At 39.6% G+C, this 20,028-nt stretch overlaps 1 protein-coding gene and 1 non-coding gene across 2 annotated transcripts; both read left to right on the forward strand.

The window, feature by feature from the left end:
- Positions 1-1,816: 1,816 nt before the first annotated feature.
- On the forward strand, positions 1,817-4,323 carry rps13 (ribosomal protein S13). Its single transcript, XM_036587015.1, has 6 exons — positions 1,817-1,907; positions 2,921-2,969; positions 3,062-3,140; positions 3,424-3,593; positions 3,879-3,979; positions 4,246-4,323. The coding sequence occupies exons 1-6, from the start codon at positions 1,885-1,887 to the stop codon at positions 4,277-4,279; spliced, it is 456 nt and encodes a 151-aa protein (XP_036442908.1). The 5' UTR covers positions 1,817-1,884; the 3' UTR covers positions 4,280-4,323.
- LOC118819587 lies at positions 4,047-4,175 on the forward strand. The gene has a single exon (XR_005008190.1). It is a non-coding gene; the product is annotated as a small nucleolar RNA SNORA19 (small nucleolar RNA).
- Positions 4,324-20,028: the final 15,705 nt, after the last annotated feature.

Here is a 20,028-nt window from a genome sequence, read left to right on the forward strand (position 1 = left end):
AAAACATTTTAACACCGCTGTTATATTTTTAAGAGCTTTTAAACTCGAGCTATGGGAGTTTAAAACGGCGTCTCATGTACGTTCATAGCGTCTGTGAGCGCGAACAGCCAATGAGCTGCTCCGCTCGCCAGTCAATCATCTCGCTCTAGCACTAAAGCCCGCCTTCTGCTGCCCAAAACCCGTTTGCTGCAGAAAAAAGGAAAAATGTAGGTAAGATTTCTTTGTTTTTTTAGTGAAATTCATCCTTCTACTTTCTAAAATTAAAGGAAAGTTCTGGTTCGGTGATTAGAAACTATTTTAGCTTTTTGTTTTTAGCCGTTGAGCTCCTTTCACTTCCATTCATTGAGGACTCCCTCGCGGGCGCCCTCTGCTGGTTAGCAGTCCTGTTTTTGATATAACGGGGGGATAGGAAGTGGCCAGGCTCCTCATAAACCGGCTCTGATTTCGCTAGCCAGCTAACTGAAGAAAACGCAAGCAGCTGAGACGCGATCGTTTTTCATAGCGCCATCTATCGGTTGGTATTATGTTAAAGCAACCGGAGCACAGCGCTACGCTTAACCGGGCCATTCATGCCTTGTATTTATAAGTAAAACACACAGACGATTATTGCTGCTCTTCGCGTAATACGTAACATGAAGTATATGAGGAAAAGAGCAGTACTGTACGCAACTGGATGCTGTTTCACAAACAACCACTAGGGGCCGACACTGATGGTCAGAGTCCAGACAGGCACGCGTCACGCAGCTCCGCTGAGCACTACATGCTCACCACCCACGAATCCGCCGTGTGCCTGACATGCAGATCGCATACACGACTTTCCACTGAATCAGGTGGAGAAAAAAGTCCTCTGACTGTAATGTGAGACTCTAAAAACCTCTTACCTCTGAGTTTTCAAGACACGTTAAATGTTAATGTTGAGTAATGTCTGATTTCTGGGTATAATAACCATATCTTGTATAATCTGGAAGATTTCCATATCAGTTTTCTATCCCTGAGTACCTGCATCTCATTTATTTATCTACCTCAGACTAACTGCACATACGGAAATGTGTACAACAGTACATTTCATAGTTTTATTACATAATTTATTACTGTACAACTGTACATTGGAATAGTGCAATACTAGTGTATATTGTGTATATGTGTATATGCGGAGTCGGTATATATATATATATATATATATATATATATATATATATATATATATTTCTTTTTCTTCTTAGATATTTATATTTCTTTGTATTTAAATTCTATAAGGGGGCTACGCACCTAAGATTTTCACTCACTTTCCATCTGTGTAAATGTGATGTGACAATAAACGTGATTTGAGATTTTTTAAATGGTAGTTTGAGAAGATTTTGAATGGAAATTTTTTTCTATCTATCTATCTATCTATCTATCTATCTATCTATCATATGTGTGTGTGTGTGTGTGTGTGTGTGTGTGTGTGTGTGTGTGTGTGTGTTCAGTTATTCTGATACATTTTGTGTAAAACCCACTCCCAGCAAGATAAAACGTGAAAAAAAAAACATAAAAGTGTCTTTTTATGTATTTATTAACGGAGATAAATATATGAATAAGGTTTTAAAAGACTATATTTGTATTCTATACTTATAGAGATTTTTGCATTCACATATTTATATCTTTTACGGTATTTTTTTCAAATTCACGTATGAAAATAGATAAAATAAAGAGTAAACATACGTATATAACATAATATAATATAATATAATATAATATAATATATAACTACATTGTCAAAATTATCGTACTCAGAGACTTTTGTTGTTTCTCCTGATTACGTCAGTTCCGCTGCAGGCGCTACTTCCCCCCCGCCTCGTGTATCCGCTCTCTCTCTCTCTCTCGGCTCCGCTGATCGCCATCATGGGTCGCATGCACGCTCCCGGGTACGTCTTTATTTTACGCAGAAATACTGATCACAGCGGTGTAAACGGTGTTAGTGCGGTTTGGTCGAAGCCCCAGTGCGGTCCTGTCGGTGGAACAGCCGACTGAAATGCCCGGTATCGGTGAATAAAAGTGCGTTTAGTGGGAAACCCGCCCTCCGCCGTGTAGCCCAGCAGGCATCATGGCCGCGGATGGGCGCACGGCGGAGGGGACGGCAGCCCGGTGCTCGGTAATGCAGACAGACAGCTGAGATTTAATAAATTCATAAAGCAGAATCGGTTCGGTTCGGTTCGGTTCTGTACGGCGGGTGTGAAGCCGCGCGCCTGTTAGGAAAGCTGGGGCGCCTCGCTGCAGATTCACTGAGTCGGTGTTGGTTCTTTAGCGGGTTGAGTCGCTCTAATAGAGAATATTCACTGTAATATCAGAAAAATGAGCCTAAATCACAGGTCTGAGCATTTCTCAAACGTTCCCCCTCAATATGTTCACATTTCAGACCCTTAAAAACGAATCATGCTGGTTCAGCGCCGCACGTTCGTCTCTCGTTGAGAATTAAAGTTAATGTATGTACATTTAAAGCTAGATATAAGAACTAAACTCTATGGTAACGATGTGCAGATGTCTTGGAAACGTTTTAATATTGTAGTTCATGTTCATCTGTATGTTGATGGTGTCTGAAGACGACATGGTTGAAGCTGTTTATCGTTGCTGTCAGAAAACCTCACATCTCCCTTTTTCAGTTTTTCACATAATCTGGAAATGTATGTTGCTCTTTACATGTGTGTAAGTTTCATGATGAACGGACCAAAAGAAACAACCCAAAATGACTTGAGGGGGGAAAAAAAACGTCTGGTTCCATTGACTTACATAAAAAACGATTTTTCCCCCCCCCTTTACCGGTAAAGTGATCATTTTGGAGACACGAGGTTTTCTTTCAACAACAGTATGCTACTCGATAGGCCTGGATGGCAGATTTCCAGTGGTTACTGATCATGTTTTCTACCTTTTTGTGTTTCAGTAAGGGCTTGTCCCAGTCAGCACTTCCATACAGGCGCAGTGTCCCCACAGTGAGTACCGGCTCTCCAGACTGTCCATATAATTTATAATTAACTTTATTTTTAAACTGCTTTCCTAATTAATGTTTCCCTCTGTTGCTTAGTGGCTGAAGCTGACATCGGATGATGTTAAAGAGCAGATCTTTAAACTGGCCAAGAAGGGTCTGACCCCCTCACAGATTGGTATGTTATGGAATTTATGGTTGTTTACCATGTTTGGAGGCTGTCTTCAGTAAAGTTGGTATTGGAGTAAGCGTTTTTCTAGAGGGAATGACTGTAGTTCGTCATCCACCTCAGCATGCCAGCCATGCAACAGCAACAAAATAAACACAGTAAATGCTGTTCTTGCGGATTCCTGCTTAAATACCTACATTTAACAATCATGGCTTTGATTTTTTTTTTTGTTTTTTTTCCTGTATTTTATAGAAATATTTTAGTTGACATGCACTTGTGTGGTGTGTTTCAGGTGTGATCCTGAGGGATTCTCATGGTGTGGCCCAAGTACGCTTCGTCACTGGCAACAAGATCCTTAGGATCCTGAAGTCCAAGGGCTTGGCCCCCGATTTGCCTGAGGATCTGTACCACCTCATCAAGAAGGCCGTTGCTGTGAGGAAGCACTTGGAGAGGAACAGAAAGGTAAATACGACTACAGCTGAGTTTATGGACAGTTTTGATCATGTGGGCATGTATTGTGCTGTTTCAGTAGCATATAGTAGCGTAATGTGGCTGGGTACCATGATATCTGGACACACTGTCTGTATTAGGTTGCTGAGGGCATTGTCCTGCATGTTTCTAGATCATCTTAGAGCCTTTGGGCTGATGCTGTGTATGTGGTATACTAATCCAGAGGAATAGATATGGCCAGTTGCTATGTGGTGCTTGTATTGCGCTGTGTGGAGCTTGACCGATGTGTCTCTGCAGGACAAGGATTCCAAGTTCCGCCTGATTCTCATTGAGAGCAGGATCCACAGGCTTGCTCGCTACTACAAGACCAAGAGAGTACTTGCCCCCAACTGGAAGTAGTAAGTATAGAAGTATACTTTTTGCTTTATTGAACTAAACTTTAGCTAGAACTTATAAGCTGTAGAGTTGCACATTTCATTGTCCCATTCTTCACCTGTAAGAACTGAGATATTTCTGATGTGCTAGATCAACACTGGAGGTAAATTAGCAGTCTGGATTGTTTGTGCCAGTGCTGCCAGTCCCCTTCATACAAAGCGCTCATCTGAGTTTATATTATTTCGAGTCCTTTTCTGCATCTAATGCAAATCATTGTTTTTCTCCACAGCGAATCCTCCACAGCTTCTGCACTGGTGGCATAAATGTAAAGTTTTTGGACAAAAATAAACAATGTTTGGATGGATAATTGGTCTTTTTTTTTGTCCCCTGTGTTTGTGCAATTGATTAGTTTGAGTAACTTTGGGATCTGCAGTTTGTGTAAATGCTGGTGATGCACATTGTCAGAAAGGAGTGATGCAGTGTTAATTTGGCCATGTTATGAAATTATTAACCACATAACTTTATCAAACTTTCTCAACATTGTAGCCTGCAGATAAATTAACAATACAGAAGTCACAGATTATTCAAGATTCTATAATGTTGATGTTGCAGTAAAAAAATGTTTCAGTGGTTGAGGAATTGGAAGTTGTCAACCCTTTCCTGTATAGTACTTTTTTGGTGTTGCTTTTTAAATTTCCTTTTAGAAAAGTGGAGGCTTTATGTACTTTTAAATACACTTCTCCCCGATCATATGCTTTCCTGTTTATACATTTTTCAGATGCACCTCACATAAAGAGGCTTGGCTCTTGAGGCTCTTTCAAAGAGTGTATTCACAATACAAAGTCAAGGGAAAAGTGGAATACAGTCTGTGGGAGAGAAAATAGTTTAGATGCAATGGGATTAATATACCATTATCAAACCTAATTGTTATCAAATGGAAGTAAATGGTTACAGGCCTTTTCCACAAAGAGGAGTTGGGTTTTTATTTTTTTTAACTATAAGCATAGTTTTGTGTTCTCAAAACATTTGTGTATGTTTAGTGGAATCATTTTTATTTTTTTTTAAAAACTGTTAAAGAGGAGTTTAACAAATTTTTAATATCTTTGCGTAAGCAAAGGCGGGCGGAGTGGTTTGATGTCAATTGTGCCATTCTAGAGAAACAAGTTAGAATTATTCTCTACGGTTGTAGTGGTGACTCGATTTCCAAAACATTGAAAGCCTTTAGAAAAATGACCTCATACAAAGCTTTTAAACAAAATGATCATGAATGTGGCTTGAGGGAAATTTTACAGAGCAGGTTTTTTCACTTTCAGCCTTAATCAGCCAAAAGTTGAGCCTGTCAAACAGGTGAAGAGGGAGATTCCTATTGGACAGTCCGTCCTCTAGTCCTTCATCAGTGGTCACAGAACGCTGCCCACAGGACGCTGTTGGCTGGATGTTTTTGGTTGGTGGCTATTCTCAGTCCAGCAGTGACACTGAGGTGTTTAAAACTCCAACAGCAGCTGTCTGATCCACTCAGACCAGCACAACACACACTAACACACCACCATCAGGCATGACATTATGACCACCTCCTTGTTTCTATGCTCATTGTCCATTTTATCAGCTCCACTTACTATATAGGTGCACTTTGTAGTTCTACAGTTACAGACTGTAGTCCATCTGTTTCTCTGCATACTTTGTTAGCCCCATCTTACCCTGTTCTTCAGTGGTCAGGACCCCCATGGACCCTCACAGAGCAGGTACTGTTTGGGTGGTGAATCATTCTTAGCACTGCAGTAACACTGACGTGGTGGTGTGTTAGTGTGTGTTGCGCTGGTACGAGTGGATCAGACGCAGCAGTGCTGCTGGAGTTTTTAAACACCTCAGTGTCACTGCTGGACTGAGAATAGTCCACCAACCAAAAATATCCAGCCACCAGTGTCCTGTGGGCAGCGTCCTGTGACCACTGATGAAGGACTAGAGGATGACCAACACAAACTGTGCAGCAGCAGATGAGCTATCGTCTCTGACTTTACATCTACAAGGTGGACTGACGAGGTAGGAGTGTCTAATAGAGTGGACAGTGTTTAAAAACTCCAGCAGCGCTGCTGTGTCTGATCCACTCAGTACCAGCGCAACACACACTAACACACCACCACCACGTCAGTGTTACTGCAGTGCTGAGAATGACCCACCACCCAAATAGTACCTGCTCTGTGAGGGTCCATGGGGGTCCTGACCACTGAAGAACAGGGTAAAAGGGGGCTAACAAAGTATCAGAGAAACAGATGGACTACAGTCTGTAACTGTAGAACTACAAAGTGCACCTATATAGTAAGTGGAGCTGATAAAATGGACAGTGAGTGTAGAAACAAGGAGGTGGTCATAATGTTATGCCTGATCGGTGCAGTGTTCCTCCATTAATGGGGAAATAAGAAGGTTCAAACAAGTGAATGGACATCCACTTTGTAAAACAAGCTGCAGATGCGTTGTGCCGCCTCACACAGTGTAGATGGTGTTTCGGGAACCAAAACATGTTCCAAGGGTCCCAGTTGGATACTTGCAAGAGCTGGTTGCGATGACTCCAAAATGAACATTACGCCCCATCTCTCTGGCAGCGAATTATTTGTAAGGCTTGCGAGAAGAAAAATTCTGCTACCATCAAACCATAAACACAAATGCCTGGAGCTTAATAAACATCAGTGAGACGTGTTTTGTGATCAATATTTTATTAAGAAAGCGTATCAACTACAAGAAGCATAAGGCTGATATACAAGAAATATAAAACTGACCCAGATGTTAGCAGTGATGATGACGGTATGATGGTGATATTAGATGCTAGTAATAAAAAGTATTATTATAATTATTGTTATTATAATAATTATTGCACACAGTGAGGAAGCAACATGATATGTTAAGTATACAATGTAAGTAAAATAAACCATAAAGAGACTTTCTGCACACTTTGACCTTGAATTACAGTTCAAATCGTCACAGATCTCTCATTATGTTTAACGGTTCTCTCACAGTGTTTGACCATAAGATGGTCTTGTTTTGGACTTGTTTCCTCTGGCTGTTGTTGTACATTCCAGGAGAGCAGTGTCTTCAAAGTAGGCAAGCCAGATGAAACTGGAAGAGTTCCAAAAATGTCTTTTTTGGCTGTTGTGAGGTACGCCCGTGTTCTTTAAAGCAATAAAGTAATTGTTCTTTACTGTATCCCAACTGAGTTTAGAGCTACATTCAGTGTCTCCAAACAGACTGATGGATTGTAATATGTTTGTTTAAGCAATGTGATACACAGTCCTGTGCCAAAGTCTTATTATTTAAAACCATTTAACATAGCAATAATTGTTTTTGCTTGTAAAATCACCATGTATTATTGGAAAAGATGCAAATACTTATATACAACGATCAGGCATAACATTATGACCACCTCCTTGTTTCTACGCTCATTGTCCATTTTATCAGCTCCACTTACTATATAGGTGCACTTTGTAGTTCTACAGTTTACAGACTGTAGTCCATCTGTTTCTCTGCATACTTTGTTAGCCTCCTTTTACCCTGTTCTTCAGTGGTCAGGACCCCCATGGACCCTCAGAGCAGGTACTATTTGGGTGGTGGGTCATTCTCAGCAGTGCTGCTGGAGTTTTAAACACCTCAGTGTCACTGCTGGACTGAGAATAGTCCACCAACCAAAAATATCCAGCCAACAGCGTCCTGTGGGCAGCGTCCTGTGACCACTGATGAAGGACTAGAGGATGACCAACACAAACTGTGAAGCAGCAGATAAGCTATCGTCTCTGACTTTACATCTACAAGGTGGACTGACAAGGTAGGAGTGTTTAATAGAGTGGACAGTGAGTGGACACAGTGTTTAAAATTCCAGCAGCACTGCTGTGTCTGATCCGCTCAGACCAGCACAACACACACTAACACCACCACCACCACGTCAGTGTTACTGCAGTGCTGAGAATGATCCACCACCCAAATAGTACCTGCTCTGTGTAAAGACAGTATAAATTAACAAGAATGTTTTATTTAAAAAAAAAAAAAAGTAGTTGATGTCTTGTTTGCTATTTAGAACAACAAAGTTTGGTTCCAGATTTCTCCTGGAAGCCCCCACAACATGGATTTCACCAGAACACCTGATTTAATTCAATGAAGGATTGATTAGCCAAACCAGGTACAGAATGACTACTACAAGTAACGCTGCACTTCCACAAAGAGATGTTCAGAAATGATTAGATGAACACACTGACATACCTAAAATCACTGTGTTGTATTAATATTATGTGTATTTATTCTAATATTAGTGCTTTTTCTGAGGAATTAAATACTTACCTCCAGATAGCTTCTTAATTCTGATTTTCTCAGGTGTCTTAACTTTTGCCCAGTACTGTTTGTTGCAGATGCCGGGCCTCTGAGTTGTCTGACTAGACCAAGGGACACCATACAACATCACTAAGACTGGGAACTGGATTTTATGGTAAGTCAAATCAGTGAAAGGATGTCGATTATCTCCCATAGTCTAATCTTTTATAGATTTTTTTCTTAAGAATTTGTTTCTTACACCCAGTAATAATGAGGCTTGTGACGTGTTCCTTGAGAAGGACGCTGTGACATTAGATAAGGACTTGTTTATGCCCATCTCCAATCTACCCTACCAGATATGGCGGCAGATGGTACAGAACTGGGCTTTTCCATCATTGTATAACCGGGTGAAAGGTGGCCGTTTGGGAACCTTCAAGGCCTGACTGAAAGCAACTCTTGCTGATGTCATTAAGATGCACAAGAGAGACACTTTCTTTGTGGACTGAATCTCACCGACGGCACTGTGTTCAGTTTTGTTTCTGAGCTCAGTCTAATAGTTTTGATAAATCTACAACTGTGTATGTAGACTGTCTAATTTACATATCATTTGCATAAAGCTATAACTGCTTTGACCAAGTCTGTGTCAGATGGGGAAGACCCCTGAGGGTGCTCTCACCCCCACCTCTTTCTCTCTCTGATCTAAAACAAGTGTCCTTGGCACTGTAAGCTCAGTCACAGCACATCAGTTCTTATTTCCACACTGAAGATGCGACACAGCTGCAGAAAGGATAAAGTAAAGCCCACCTATTGGGGGAGCTGTGCTTCTCCATACTCCTGTGGAGCCCCCTGTTTCTGAGGGTGCTGAAAATAGTTCCAAACTCAGTCAGAGACCTCTTTTCTGAGAGTCCTGAGAATGCACAAAATGCAGCACCAAAATCTAGTAATTGAATGCAAAACGTGAAAAAAAGTGAATAGAATTCAGTCCAAAATTATTCAACTTATCTTTTTTGCTTCATGCAAGTGTGAAAAAAACAAAACATAAAGATTGCTGATTTTCATTTTGTTTCTCTGATGGGGATTTAAAACACAGCCAGGAGCATTCAAACAAGTTTTAGATTACTTTACTTCACCTACACCCAGAAGGAGAAGCGACTTAGAAGATGTGTGTGTGTGTGTGTGTAGGGGCAATTTAGCCAGTCCAATTAGCCTGACTGCATGTTTTTGGACTGTGGGAGGAAACCGGAGTACCCGGAGGAAACCCACGCAGACACGGGGAGAACAGGCAAACTCCACACAGAAACGACCCCGGTCGCCCGGCCGGGAATCGAACTCAGGCCCTTCTTGCTGTGAGGCGACAGCGCTACCCACTGCGCCACCGTGCCGCCAATAATAATAATTATAATAATAATAATAATAATAGATTATAAAATGTAATAAAAATAGAGGCTTAGAGGAACATGAAAAAGAAAACATAATTAAAAGAATGGAGAGGCTTAAATGAGGCAAAAGCTTCAAGAAGAGAGAGAGAGGAGACTTGGTCAAAGCTGTTCTACCTTTATGCAAACTATATGTAAACTAGATTATAATATGTATATATACACACACACACACACACACACACATACATACATATATATATATATATATATATGTGTGTGTGTGTGTGTGTGTGTGTGTGTGTGTGTGTGTGCATACAGTCTTGGATGGGTTCAGAAACAAAACTGACCACAGTGTCATTGGTGAGATTTAGTCAACAAAGATTCTTTTTGCATCTTAATGATGTCAAGAAGACTCACAATCAGTCAGGCCCAAAGCCTCGAAGGTTCTCAAACTGTCCCCTTTCAGAGAGTTATAGAATAATGGAATTACCTGTTTCTGACTCCTGTGCCATACGCCGCCGTGTCTGGTAGGATAGCCTGGAGATGGACATAAATACATTCTTAAGAGAAAATATTCTATATTAAAAAGATTTGATTACAGGAGATAATCTCCATTCGGGGGCTTTTTGGCAACAAACACCAGTGGATTTGGGGTAAAAAAGCAAGCGTCATCTATCATAACTCTTTAGTTCACCGTACTCATTTTCAAAGAGGTTTAAGTCAGGGGACGAGGATGGCCACTGTGTTCTTTTTGCAGTGGTTTAGAGGTATGAGGTACACTGGTGTATCTGTGATATTGCAGGACTATTTTTCTTCCAAATACCTTCAGCAAATTGGTCATAAACACTACAGACATGCTGTGGTGAACTGGCATTAACCTCACCTCCCCATGGAAAACTAATCCTGTCTGAACAGTGCTTAACACTGGTTAGTGCTTAGCTCCTCCAGCAGGACGATGACCCAAAGCTCACCTCCAAACCAGCACAAAAATACATTCACTGACCACAGAATAAAGTGACCATCCCAGTCCTCTGACTTAGACTCTACTGAGAACCTGTAGGGTGAACTGAAGGGGAGAGTACATAAAGGAGAGCGTGTTCTCTCACCTCATTGAGCTTTGTACGAGATTACTCAATGCAGTTATCGTGGGAAATGGACTGTGCACCACGTACTAAGTGCTGCAGGTACGCCAATAATTGTGGCATCTGCTTATGAGGGGAAAAACATTTAGATTTAAACATTTATTTATTTTGTCTTTGATTAATTGTGTCCGACTGAAAGGTCAGATTTCACTCTTTTCATTACACTATCAGGCTGATAAACCATGAAGACCATTTTAAGGCTTTTTTGCTCTTTTTTTACCAAGGATGCTACAAATTCTTGCGAGCACTGTTGCTTTACAACCTGTGGTTAGTTGCACCGTGAATGCCCTTTACTGGTAACTGTCCAGTTGTTAGTAAAGCATCAACTAAATGGAGCAATAAAAAACCCAGCGGACAGTTGCAAGATCTAAAATAAGAGGCGCTCACTGTGTGAAAGGTAGGGATGCTCGATGATACCAGAATCATATCGGTAGATCATTGCTTTAAAAAAATGATCAACATTGGACAGATGCCCTGAGATGGACTGGCGACCTGTCCAGGGTGTATCCTGCCTTCCGCCCAATGACAGCTGGGATAGGCTCCAGCACCCCACCGCGACCCAGAAGGACAAGCGGTTTAGATGATGTATGTATGTATGTATGTATCAACATTGGACAGATGTTTAGATGATATTTTTTGTGTTATATTTATTGTGTTCTAGAACAGCAGATTGTTTAGCCAATGCTGGGATACTGTGCTAAAATATCTGCACTGTATTTATTTTATGGCATTTATAAGCCAACAGAAATTAATGCTATTTTTCTCTGTAATGTTAATCCAGGTGTAATGCTAATTTCTACATTTAATAATGTTTAAGCCTCATTAACAGCATCAGCACCTATGCATGTAAAAAATATCGGCATCCGCCAACAAACCCCATATCACTGCATCCCCATCGACAAGCATTACTCTGTAATTGGTCTTTCTATAATGCCTCCTACTGCTTTTATAAAGCATAATTTAGCTTAAAAGAAGGAAGGGAGCAGCTAATACCATACTGAGATGCTGATGGGAGGTTTTGCCCACTGATGTTCAGTCACAACCTAAAGCTTCCTTTATAGATCAGTGATGTGGAGAACCTGTAGTGACCCCTCAAGTGACTGAAACAGCATGTCTGACTGGGTGCAGGAAAAAGAAAGCAGTAAATCCTGTTTTGTTATATTATATATGTTCTATGATAATTTAACTCCATAAAAGGAAATTGTACTTGAACAAGCTCCGCCTTCCCTGAATTGCAATGTCCAGGCCAAATCAGTTCATTACAAGGACATCAAAACATCATATGGTTTTGGGGGAATCGGAATGCTTATTCTGCAGTAGGTAACAGTAAGTACAGTGATTTGCTTGCTCATACCAGAACAGCACAGGTTTGTTTCACCTGCCTACAAATAGGGACCTTATTCCAACAGCAGCACATCAACATGTAATGAATCAGTAATGATTTTTTTTTCTGGTGCATTTGGTTAGACATTTCATTTCAGGCTCATTGATAACGAAAATTGCTGTCACATTAAATATGTATTAAAGGCCTGGAGTGAAATGATCTGATTTTCTAATTTTTTAATCATCAAATCGCAAATGTTTTGGCTAAACAGGTCTGTCATCTTCTTCATGATGAAGGATCTACAGATTTAAACAGATGTAAACAGAGTCATTCAGAGTGGTTTGGTGTGAAACGCTCCGTTCTCGAGAAACTTACAGTCAGAATTGTTCACAGTGGTGCTGATAGGAACCAGATGTCTGAGGAGTTTAATGCCTGGTGCCTGAGATATTGTTTTACAGTAGTTTTGAGATAAATTTTTGTCGCAAAAACTCTTCAAAATGGAGCATGAAATGCATGAAGGAGGTACATGTGGGGTGTTGTAAGTCAAAACAGCCCCCAAAGAGCATAAATTCATTTTTAGATTTACCACTATTTTACCATTATAAACATATATAAAATGTGTGTAGGTTCACTGGTGGTTTTGAGTAGTAAATAAAATGGCTATTTTTGTGTTGTGGACATCTTGACCCCTGGTTCCCATAACCACCACTGTAAAAAACGAGTCTGTAACTTTCCCAATGACGTCTTTCACATCACACCACCCTTTGACTTTGTTTACATTTCAGTGATTGAATTATGAAGAAGCTTTGCAGGCGCCACCTATAATGGACTTTAAAGACAAGATGCATGTAATGTCAGGTGCATCCACAAGAGGGCAGACTTTTCTCACTAATGAAAAATGAGTTCATTAGATGGACGATTTTACACCAACAGAAGTGCTTTTCATCCTTTATTTTATATGCTTTTTCATAACTTACCTCTAGGCAACTCCCAGCTAAATCTCGGCCTCCTGGCCACTGAGAGCTCACAGCACAAACCAGATTCCCAATGGAAGTTTTGGTGCTTGCTATATGCTAACGAGAAGCGTCTCATGAATACGATTTAGCCGTCTCAGCTCTCTGAACTTATTGCATACATTTCACTAAAGCCTATTTTTGACCAGTGTGCTTGCCTTGCTAGATCATACTCATTTGTGAGAGAGATGATATATTCAATACTTCCAGTGATATGTTAAACATATTCAGAAAGCACAGTGACCTTTGGGTTTACTCAAAGCTTTTACACGTCTACGCTGTCAGTTCCAAACAGAGCGGACGTCCATCATGACAGACTAATTGCAAATGTTCTCAAAAGGGCTAAGAAGCCTTAATTGGGCTATTATGAGATGGCACCCATTAGCACTATTCATATCGATTTAATAAGCTGGTAGTGAGTACATGGACTATTGGCAAAGGTCACATCACCAACATTAAAACTTGTGCAGTGTTGGACAAAGTGTGGGGTGAATGGGGTAGATTGGATCTGTGATAGGATAGGTTTCCTCCCACAGTCCAAAGACGTGCATTCAGGCCAGTTGGAGGTACTAAATCGCCCCTAGGCATTAGTGTATGTGTACATACCAGCATCCAAAACACAACATATGCTGGTTTTGCTGGTGACCAGCTATACTGGTCTGTGCTGGTTTTTCTAGCAAGAAGTTCAGCAAAAAATCAAATTTACACAATTTTGTCCTTACCTCACATGTAGTCGATCAGTCAAGACATGTTTGCTGTCTGAAGTTTGTTTCTTTAGCTTTGCGCTAAAGGTTCAAATCTAGTAGCCAGCAAGAAAAACAAGCTATAACCAATTAGCATCTTGCAACAGACGCAAATCAAACAGAGTTGAGCTGTAAACTAATCTCAACTATTTCTAACACATGCTGTAATCATAAACAATTACAAAAGTACAGTCAAAAGACTGAAAAATGACCAGCTCAAGATGCTTAAGCTTAAGCTGGTTGACCAACATAAGGTATGTTTTCACATAGTCTAGCTGGAAATCCAGCTGGTGAACCACTTTGACCATCTTAGACTGGCAAAAATCTACCTAAGGACTGTGAAGGACCAGCTAAAACCTCCTAAAACCAGCTAGCAAATAAAGCTGGCCTTAATTAGTTTAATTTTTCAGCAGGAGCTGATTTAGTTATATGACATATTGTCCATTTTTATAACAGTTTACTACACAGTGGCTATATCTGATTGTAATACAGCATTGGCATGGCAAGTGTGTAATGATCTAGGCATGCAGTTTGCATGTTGTGGTAAGGTTACACTAGGCCTATATTACCTGTTAGCAACATTAGCAAGTGCAAATTAAAAAAGTAAACTTAAGAAACTGAACATGTCTTAGCTGATCCACTACATCTGGGGTAACAAATTATGTGCATTTAATTTATTGCAAAACTGTTCTTTAATGATTTTTCAAAATTTTGGCATCATTCAGTCATTAGGTAAACAGAGTTTGATGTGAAATGGTATATTGTAGAGATATTTACTGATTTTTTTTACAGTGGTGATGATAAGAACCAGGGGTCGTGATGTTTCTAACCCAATATGGCCATTTTATTTTCTATACAAAACACCCAGTGAACCTATGCTTGTCTTCAGAGTTTTTATATATAATGTTTATCCAGTAAAATGGTGGTAAATGAGTTATTCTACAGAAATGTCCACTTTTCTGTCTCTCCATAGGAGTCACTGGTGTTACTGATCCTCATTGGTGTTACTCATAATAAAGGAAACACCACAGACATTTTTAATGAACAATGCATTTTACTGCTACAGAGCATCAAATCACATGTTGTCAATCATGGGAATATCCACTAAAATATGCAATTTAATCCATTTGTATTCTATTTTTTCACAATTACCAAAGAATAAAGTCGGTCACACCAGTGACTTCAGCTAAAAGCTTCATATGAAATCATGAGCTAAATGAGAAAATCTCTGATAACTGAAAGACACAGTGGACTCACCATGTGCTTTTCTTCATAGAACCTCAGAAAACAGGTAAAAGGAAGTGAAGTGATGTCATCAGTGTGACTTTTATTTCAAAATAAGAGATTTTTTGTTACGTGGTAACACCAGTGACACGACTCCGGGGGACCACAGCTTCCATTATATATTTTATAATATTTATTGAGCATTTGTTTTCTTTGTCACTTAAATCATATATTTCATAGTTATGTATAGATTATTGCAGTTAAAATAGCAGAAAAACGTGTTTTTTTTCTTCAAAATATGGCCTCAGCCTTCACACATGACTGTGAGGACGAGCTCTTCTGTGGTGCTTGGAATTCTATATGATTGATTTAAAAACCAATGTTGCTAAATTGAGGCTCAAGAAGGTGTAATTATTAAAATAACTTACTGTTTTATTTTAAAATGTAGATAAATTGTAACCCTAACATGTTTTTTAAGTGTAATATATCTGTAAACGCTCGGGACACAAAAATGGACGTTTCTGTAGAATGACCCAAATCTGAAATTGTACCTTACAAAGACCTGCATGTACTTCTCCACTATTAAGAAAAATCAATTTCAGGCTAAAATCCTATCTCAAAACTATCATAAAAACAATATTTTAGATACGGGCAGTATTTTTAACCGTTACATGTATTAACTTTCTAGGATGAAGCTTTAAGAGGCATTAAATGATTTGGACGTCTGGTTCCTATCACCACCACTGTGAACAGTTCTGACTTGATAAGTTTCTCTAGAACTGAGCTTTTCACACCAAACCACTCTGAATGACATTGTTTACATCTTAATGGTTTTATTATGCACACATTTTGAAAAATTGCTGAAGTCCCCCTTTAAGGGAAAGTGCTGATAGATGCTAGTGTGTGATGAAAGTGAGGTAGTTTGACAGAAAGTGGGGAAAGGTTTTGATGCTATCCACTGCAGAGCATCCTTTGAGAAGCGAAATCCACTGTAGCCGCCTCAGCCTCAGCCTCAGCCTCAGTCTATCGTTGGAGAGAAAGTTAACATTGAGTCACCTTGCTGCATTGTGAGCTGCTGGCAGTGGAGAGAGAGAGAGAGAGAGAGTAAAGTAATCAGCAGCTCCAGTACTGCAGAGCAGTGCAGGACTGCGCACCAGTGCCCTGTGAGCAGTGAAGACACTGATGAAGCAAAAAGGTGATTAAATTGACATTCAATTAAACAGATGTACATACAGGCTCCTGTGAAAAAGGACAGAGGGAATGTTGGAGGAAAAGGTTAATCACATGTAATTAAATTACCACCTTCATCTGGGTGCTCGTCCTAGCTGGACACCTTCTCTGTCCCTGTGTCTGGGGCTTGTAGTGTTTTATTGAAGCTGACCATCTGCTGGGAATACAGCAAGGAAACCTTGGCTGGCTGTCAGCAGTCGGGTCCCAGCGTACCGCTGTCAATCTCTCATTCCACTCACACTCACAGAGAAACTTCTAGTGCTTCCAGCCACTCCAGCGCACTGTCAGTCACTTTGAAGGGACTTTCTGGAAGTGCTGACAGAAATATCTCAGAGTGTTCTTAAAGGAATAGTTCACAAAGCATCAAATTTACAGTTTTCCCCACTGTAGTCATTCATCCAAGACATCTTTGCTGTCTAAAGTTTGCTTCTTTTGCGCTGGAGCAACGAGGCTAATGCAGCTATAAAGAAATGTAAGCTTATGTTATGGTAATTAGCACTGTGGAAACTGGATGTCTGAATCATCTCACACTTGCTATGAATCAGAAATCATAAACACGTTTTCCTTTTGTACCCTAATGCATTTATGAGTGAATTTCAGTATTATGGAAACATTATTATTGATGAATGTTATTTTCACTGGTGCACGGTGATGTAATCAAGATAAGAAGATATTTTTGCAGGCAGGCAAAAGTCACAACACTTCAAGCAAAGATTACAGAAAAACAAGAATGTTGTCATTTAAAAGGTGAATCATGCTAAATTTATGCATATATTTAATGGCTGAGATGTAAACAAAGTCATTCAGCATGGTTTGATGTGAAATTGTAGTGCATTGTAGAGGAACATATAGACTCTGATTACTTTACAATGGTGGCAATAAGAACCAGAGATCATGAGGATTGCTACACAAATATATCAACTTTATGTACCAAAAATGACCAGTGAACGTACACGCGCCTTCTGAGTGTTTGGATGTACTGATAATAATAGTAAAATAGTGGTAAATTGGAAAACAAATACTTTTCTTTGGGTGCTATTTTTCCTTACCACGCCTGGATCAGACACAGTAGCGCTGCTGGAGTTTTAAACACTGTGTCCACTCACTGTCCACTCTATCAGACACTCCTACCTTGTCAGTCCACCTTGTAGATGTAAAGTCAGAGATGATAGCTCATCTACTGCTGCACAGTTTGTGTTGGTCATCCTCTAGTCCTTCATCAGTGGTCACAGGACGCTGCCCACAGGACGCTGGTGGCTGGATATTTTTGGTTGGTGGACTATTCTCAGTCCAGCAGTGACACTGAGGTGTTTAAAAACTCCAGCAGCACTGCTGTGTCTGATCCACTCAGACCAGCACAACACACACTAACACACCACCACCACGTCAGTGTTACTGCAGTGCTGAGAATGATCCACCACCCAAATAGTACCTGCTCTGTGAGGGTCCATGGGGGTCCTGACCACTGAAGAACAGGGTAAAAGGGGGCTAACAAAGTATCAGAGAAACAGATGGACTACAGTCTGTAAACTGTAGAACTACAAAGTGCACCTATATAGTAAGTGGAGCTGATAAAATGGACAATGAGCGTAGAAACAAGGAGGTGATCATAATGTTATGCCTGATCGGTGTAATTACTAATAATATATACAATAACTTTCTTTGATAAGGCTTTTAGGGGCAATAAATACTTTTACTGATGATAATAGTAAAATAGTGCTAAATCTGAAAACTATTTTTATTTGAGTACTATTTTTCACCCTGCAAGTATCTCTCCACCGTGAATGGATAAAAAAAAATACATTTCAGGCCAAAAACCTGTCTCAGACTGTCATAGAACAAAATCATAGACGTCAGCAGAGCTGGATGAATCAGCTGAATTTTTCCACCCAATCTACCCAGTCCTGGTCCTGGAGCTCAACCAGCCTGCAGAGTTTAGCTCCAGCCCCTAAAAAACACACCTGGTTCAATTAATAGGTGCCATCAGAGGCCTTTGCCTTGCACAGGTGATGGTGGGTCTCTAGGACCAGGATTGGTCCCCTCTGTTCTATAGCAACTGCCTGTTTCCCTATATGAATGCACCGTATGCTTCATAGCTTATGCTAAATGTTCCAGGCCTCTGGATCCTGCACAATGATTTCTGAACTTGTCCCATTTTTCACTGCTTACGAGGTTGCATGTCTGCAGCTGTGATATGATCAGCCTCATGTTTAATTTTTACCGTATCTGCTGCCAAATGTAAAACACACTGAATAATATGTGTTTATAATGTGAATAATGTTTACAAATGTATTACGCAGATATTGTGAGTAATTATGGAGCTCATGGAATTTGAAGGCATTTATTTGGCCCCTGAAGAGGAACTATGGCCCCATTATGACCCCACCTAAAAAAATCCCAGAATCGCCAGTGGGCATCAGGCAACGTATTCATAAGCATTTTATGTAATAGCTTCTATAAAGGAGCTTTTAGAGGCAGTAAATGCTTTGGACATCTGGTTCAAATCACCACTGCTGTGAACAATTCTGGCTCTGTAATTTTCTCCTGAGCAACAGATTTCATCTCAAACCACCGCATAATGTTGTTTATACCTTAACTATTTAATTATGCAGAAATTTTGAAAAAAAAAAATGCATCATTTATATAATCAAGAATATTAACTAACAAAGTAAAAATGATTACAGTAATCTTAAATAGACTTGCTTATATGGTTTTTATCACTGTATGATACGCTGTTTATAAAAATGGACAAATTCACCTACATGGCTTAAAACAGTAGTAGCAGCTATCGTTGTCTGCAAACGTTTGGGCGCCCCTGGTTGAATGACGTTTTGTTAAGTGAAAATAAGTTAACATGTCCTCCACACAGAACACAATTAAATATAGGATTTTCTGCTAATTTAAATTTTTCAGCTTATTTGCTGAATTTATCATATTGGAAAAAAGAGAACATAAATATAAAATGTGCCACAACTTTTTGCACAGGGCAAGTTTTATGTTTTTTTTTCCAATATGTTAAAGTCAACAAATAAACAATACTTGTGCATAAAAATGTGTAGAAATGTGTGAAAATCAACAATGCATAATTTGACCATGGGTGCCCAAACTTTTGCACACAACTGTATATGGAGGCATGAACTTTGTATGAAATTTTGCACGAAATTTATACATTTTTGGCTGATAAAATGCATTTGGCACAAACTTTCATATGAAATTTTAGACAAAATTCAGGCTAAATTCTACCAACATTATTTATATATTATGTATTTATGTGTTATAAAATTATGTAGATTAGACTTTTTAAATCAAACTATTCCTTTAAAGCATGGCAAACAGTTTGGTCTGCTTTTCTGGATTTGAACACATTAAGCGTGGACTAAACTGCTCAATTAATCAGGATTTTCCAATAAAAATCAAGTTAATTCATTTAAAAAGAAAACCGTTTATATGACATCAGCATCACTATTTCATAATCTTTATTAGAAGCTTGTTCCCTTTACTTCTGTCTTCTAACTTCACCCTTCTTCTATTGATTGGGACAATACTGCTGCACCAACTATAAAGGGATCATGATCAATAGTGGTTATTGGTGCATATCAGGTCAAAGAAATTGACCCTGTGTGGAAATATCAAGGAAATAGAAATGAATCAGCACCTCAGAGTTTATCAATAAGGCATAAAACATGTGCCCCCCTCCCAGGTGCTGAGTTGTCTGAACACATTG

This window comes from Colossoma macropomum, unplaced genomic scaffold (assembly GCF_904425465.1).
Source record: "Colossoma macropomum unplaced genomic scaffold, Colossoma_macropomum, whole genome shotgun sequence".
In the NCBI taxonomy this organism is placed as follows: Eukaryota; Metazoa; Chordata; class Actinopteri; order Characiformes; family Serrasalmidae; genus Colossoma; species Colossoma macropomum.

Excerpts from the sequence above, each read along its gene's own strand:
- rps13 (XM_036587015.1), top strand. The coding sequence starts at position 1,885 with ATGGGTCGCATGCACGCTCCCGG. Across the intron at positions 2,970-3,061 it reads ACAGGCGCAGTGTCCCCACA|TGGCTGAAGCTGACATCGGA; the intron begins GTGAGTACCGGC and ends TCTGTTGCTTAG. Across the intron at positions 3,141-3,423 it reads TCTGACCCCCTCACAGATTG|GTGTGATCCTGAGGGATTCT; the intron begins GTATGTTATGGA and ends GGTGTGTTTCAG.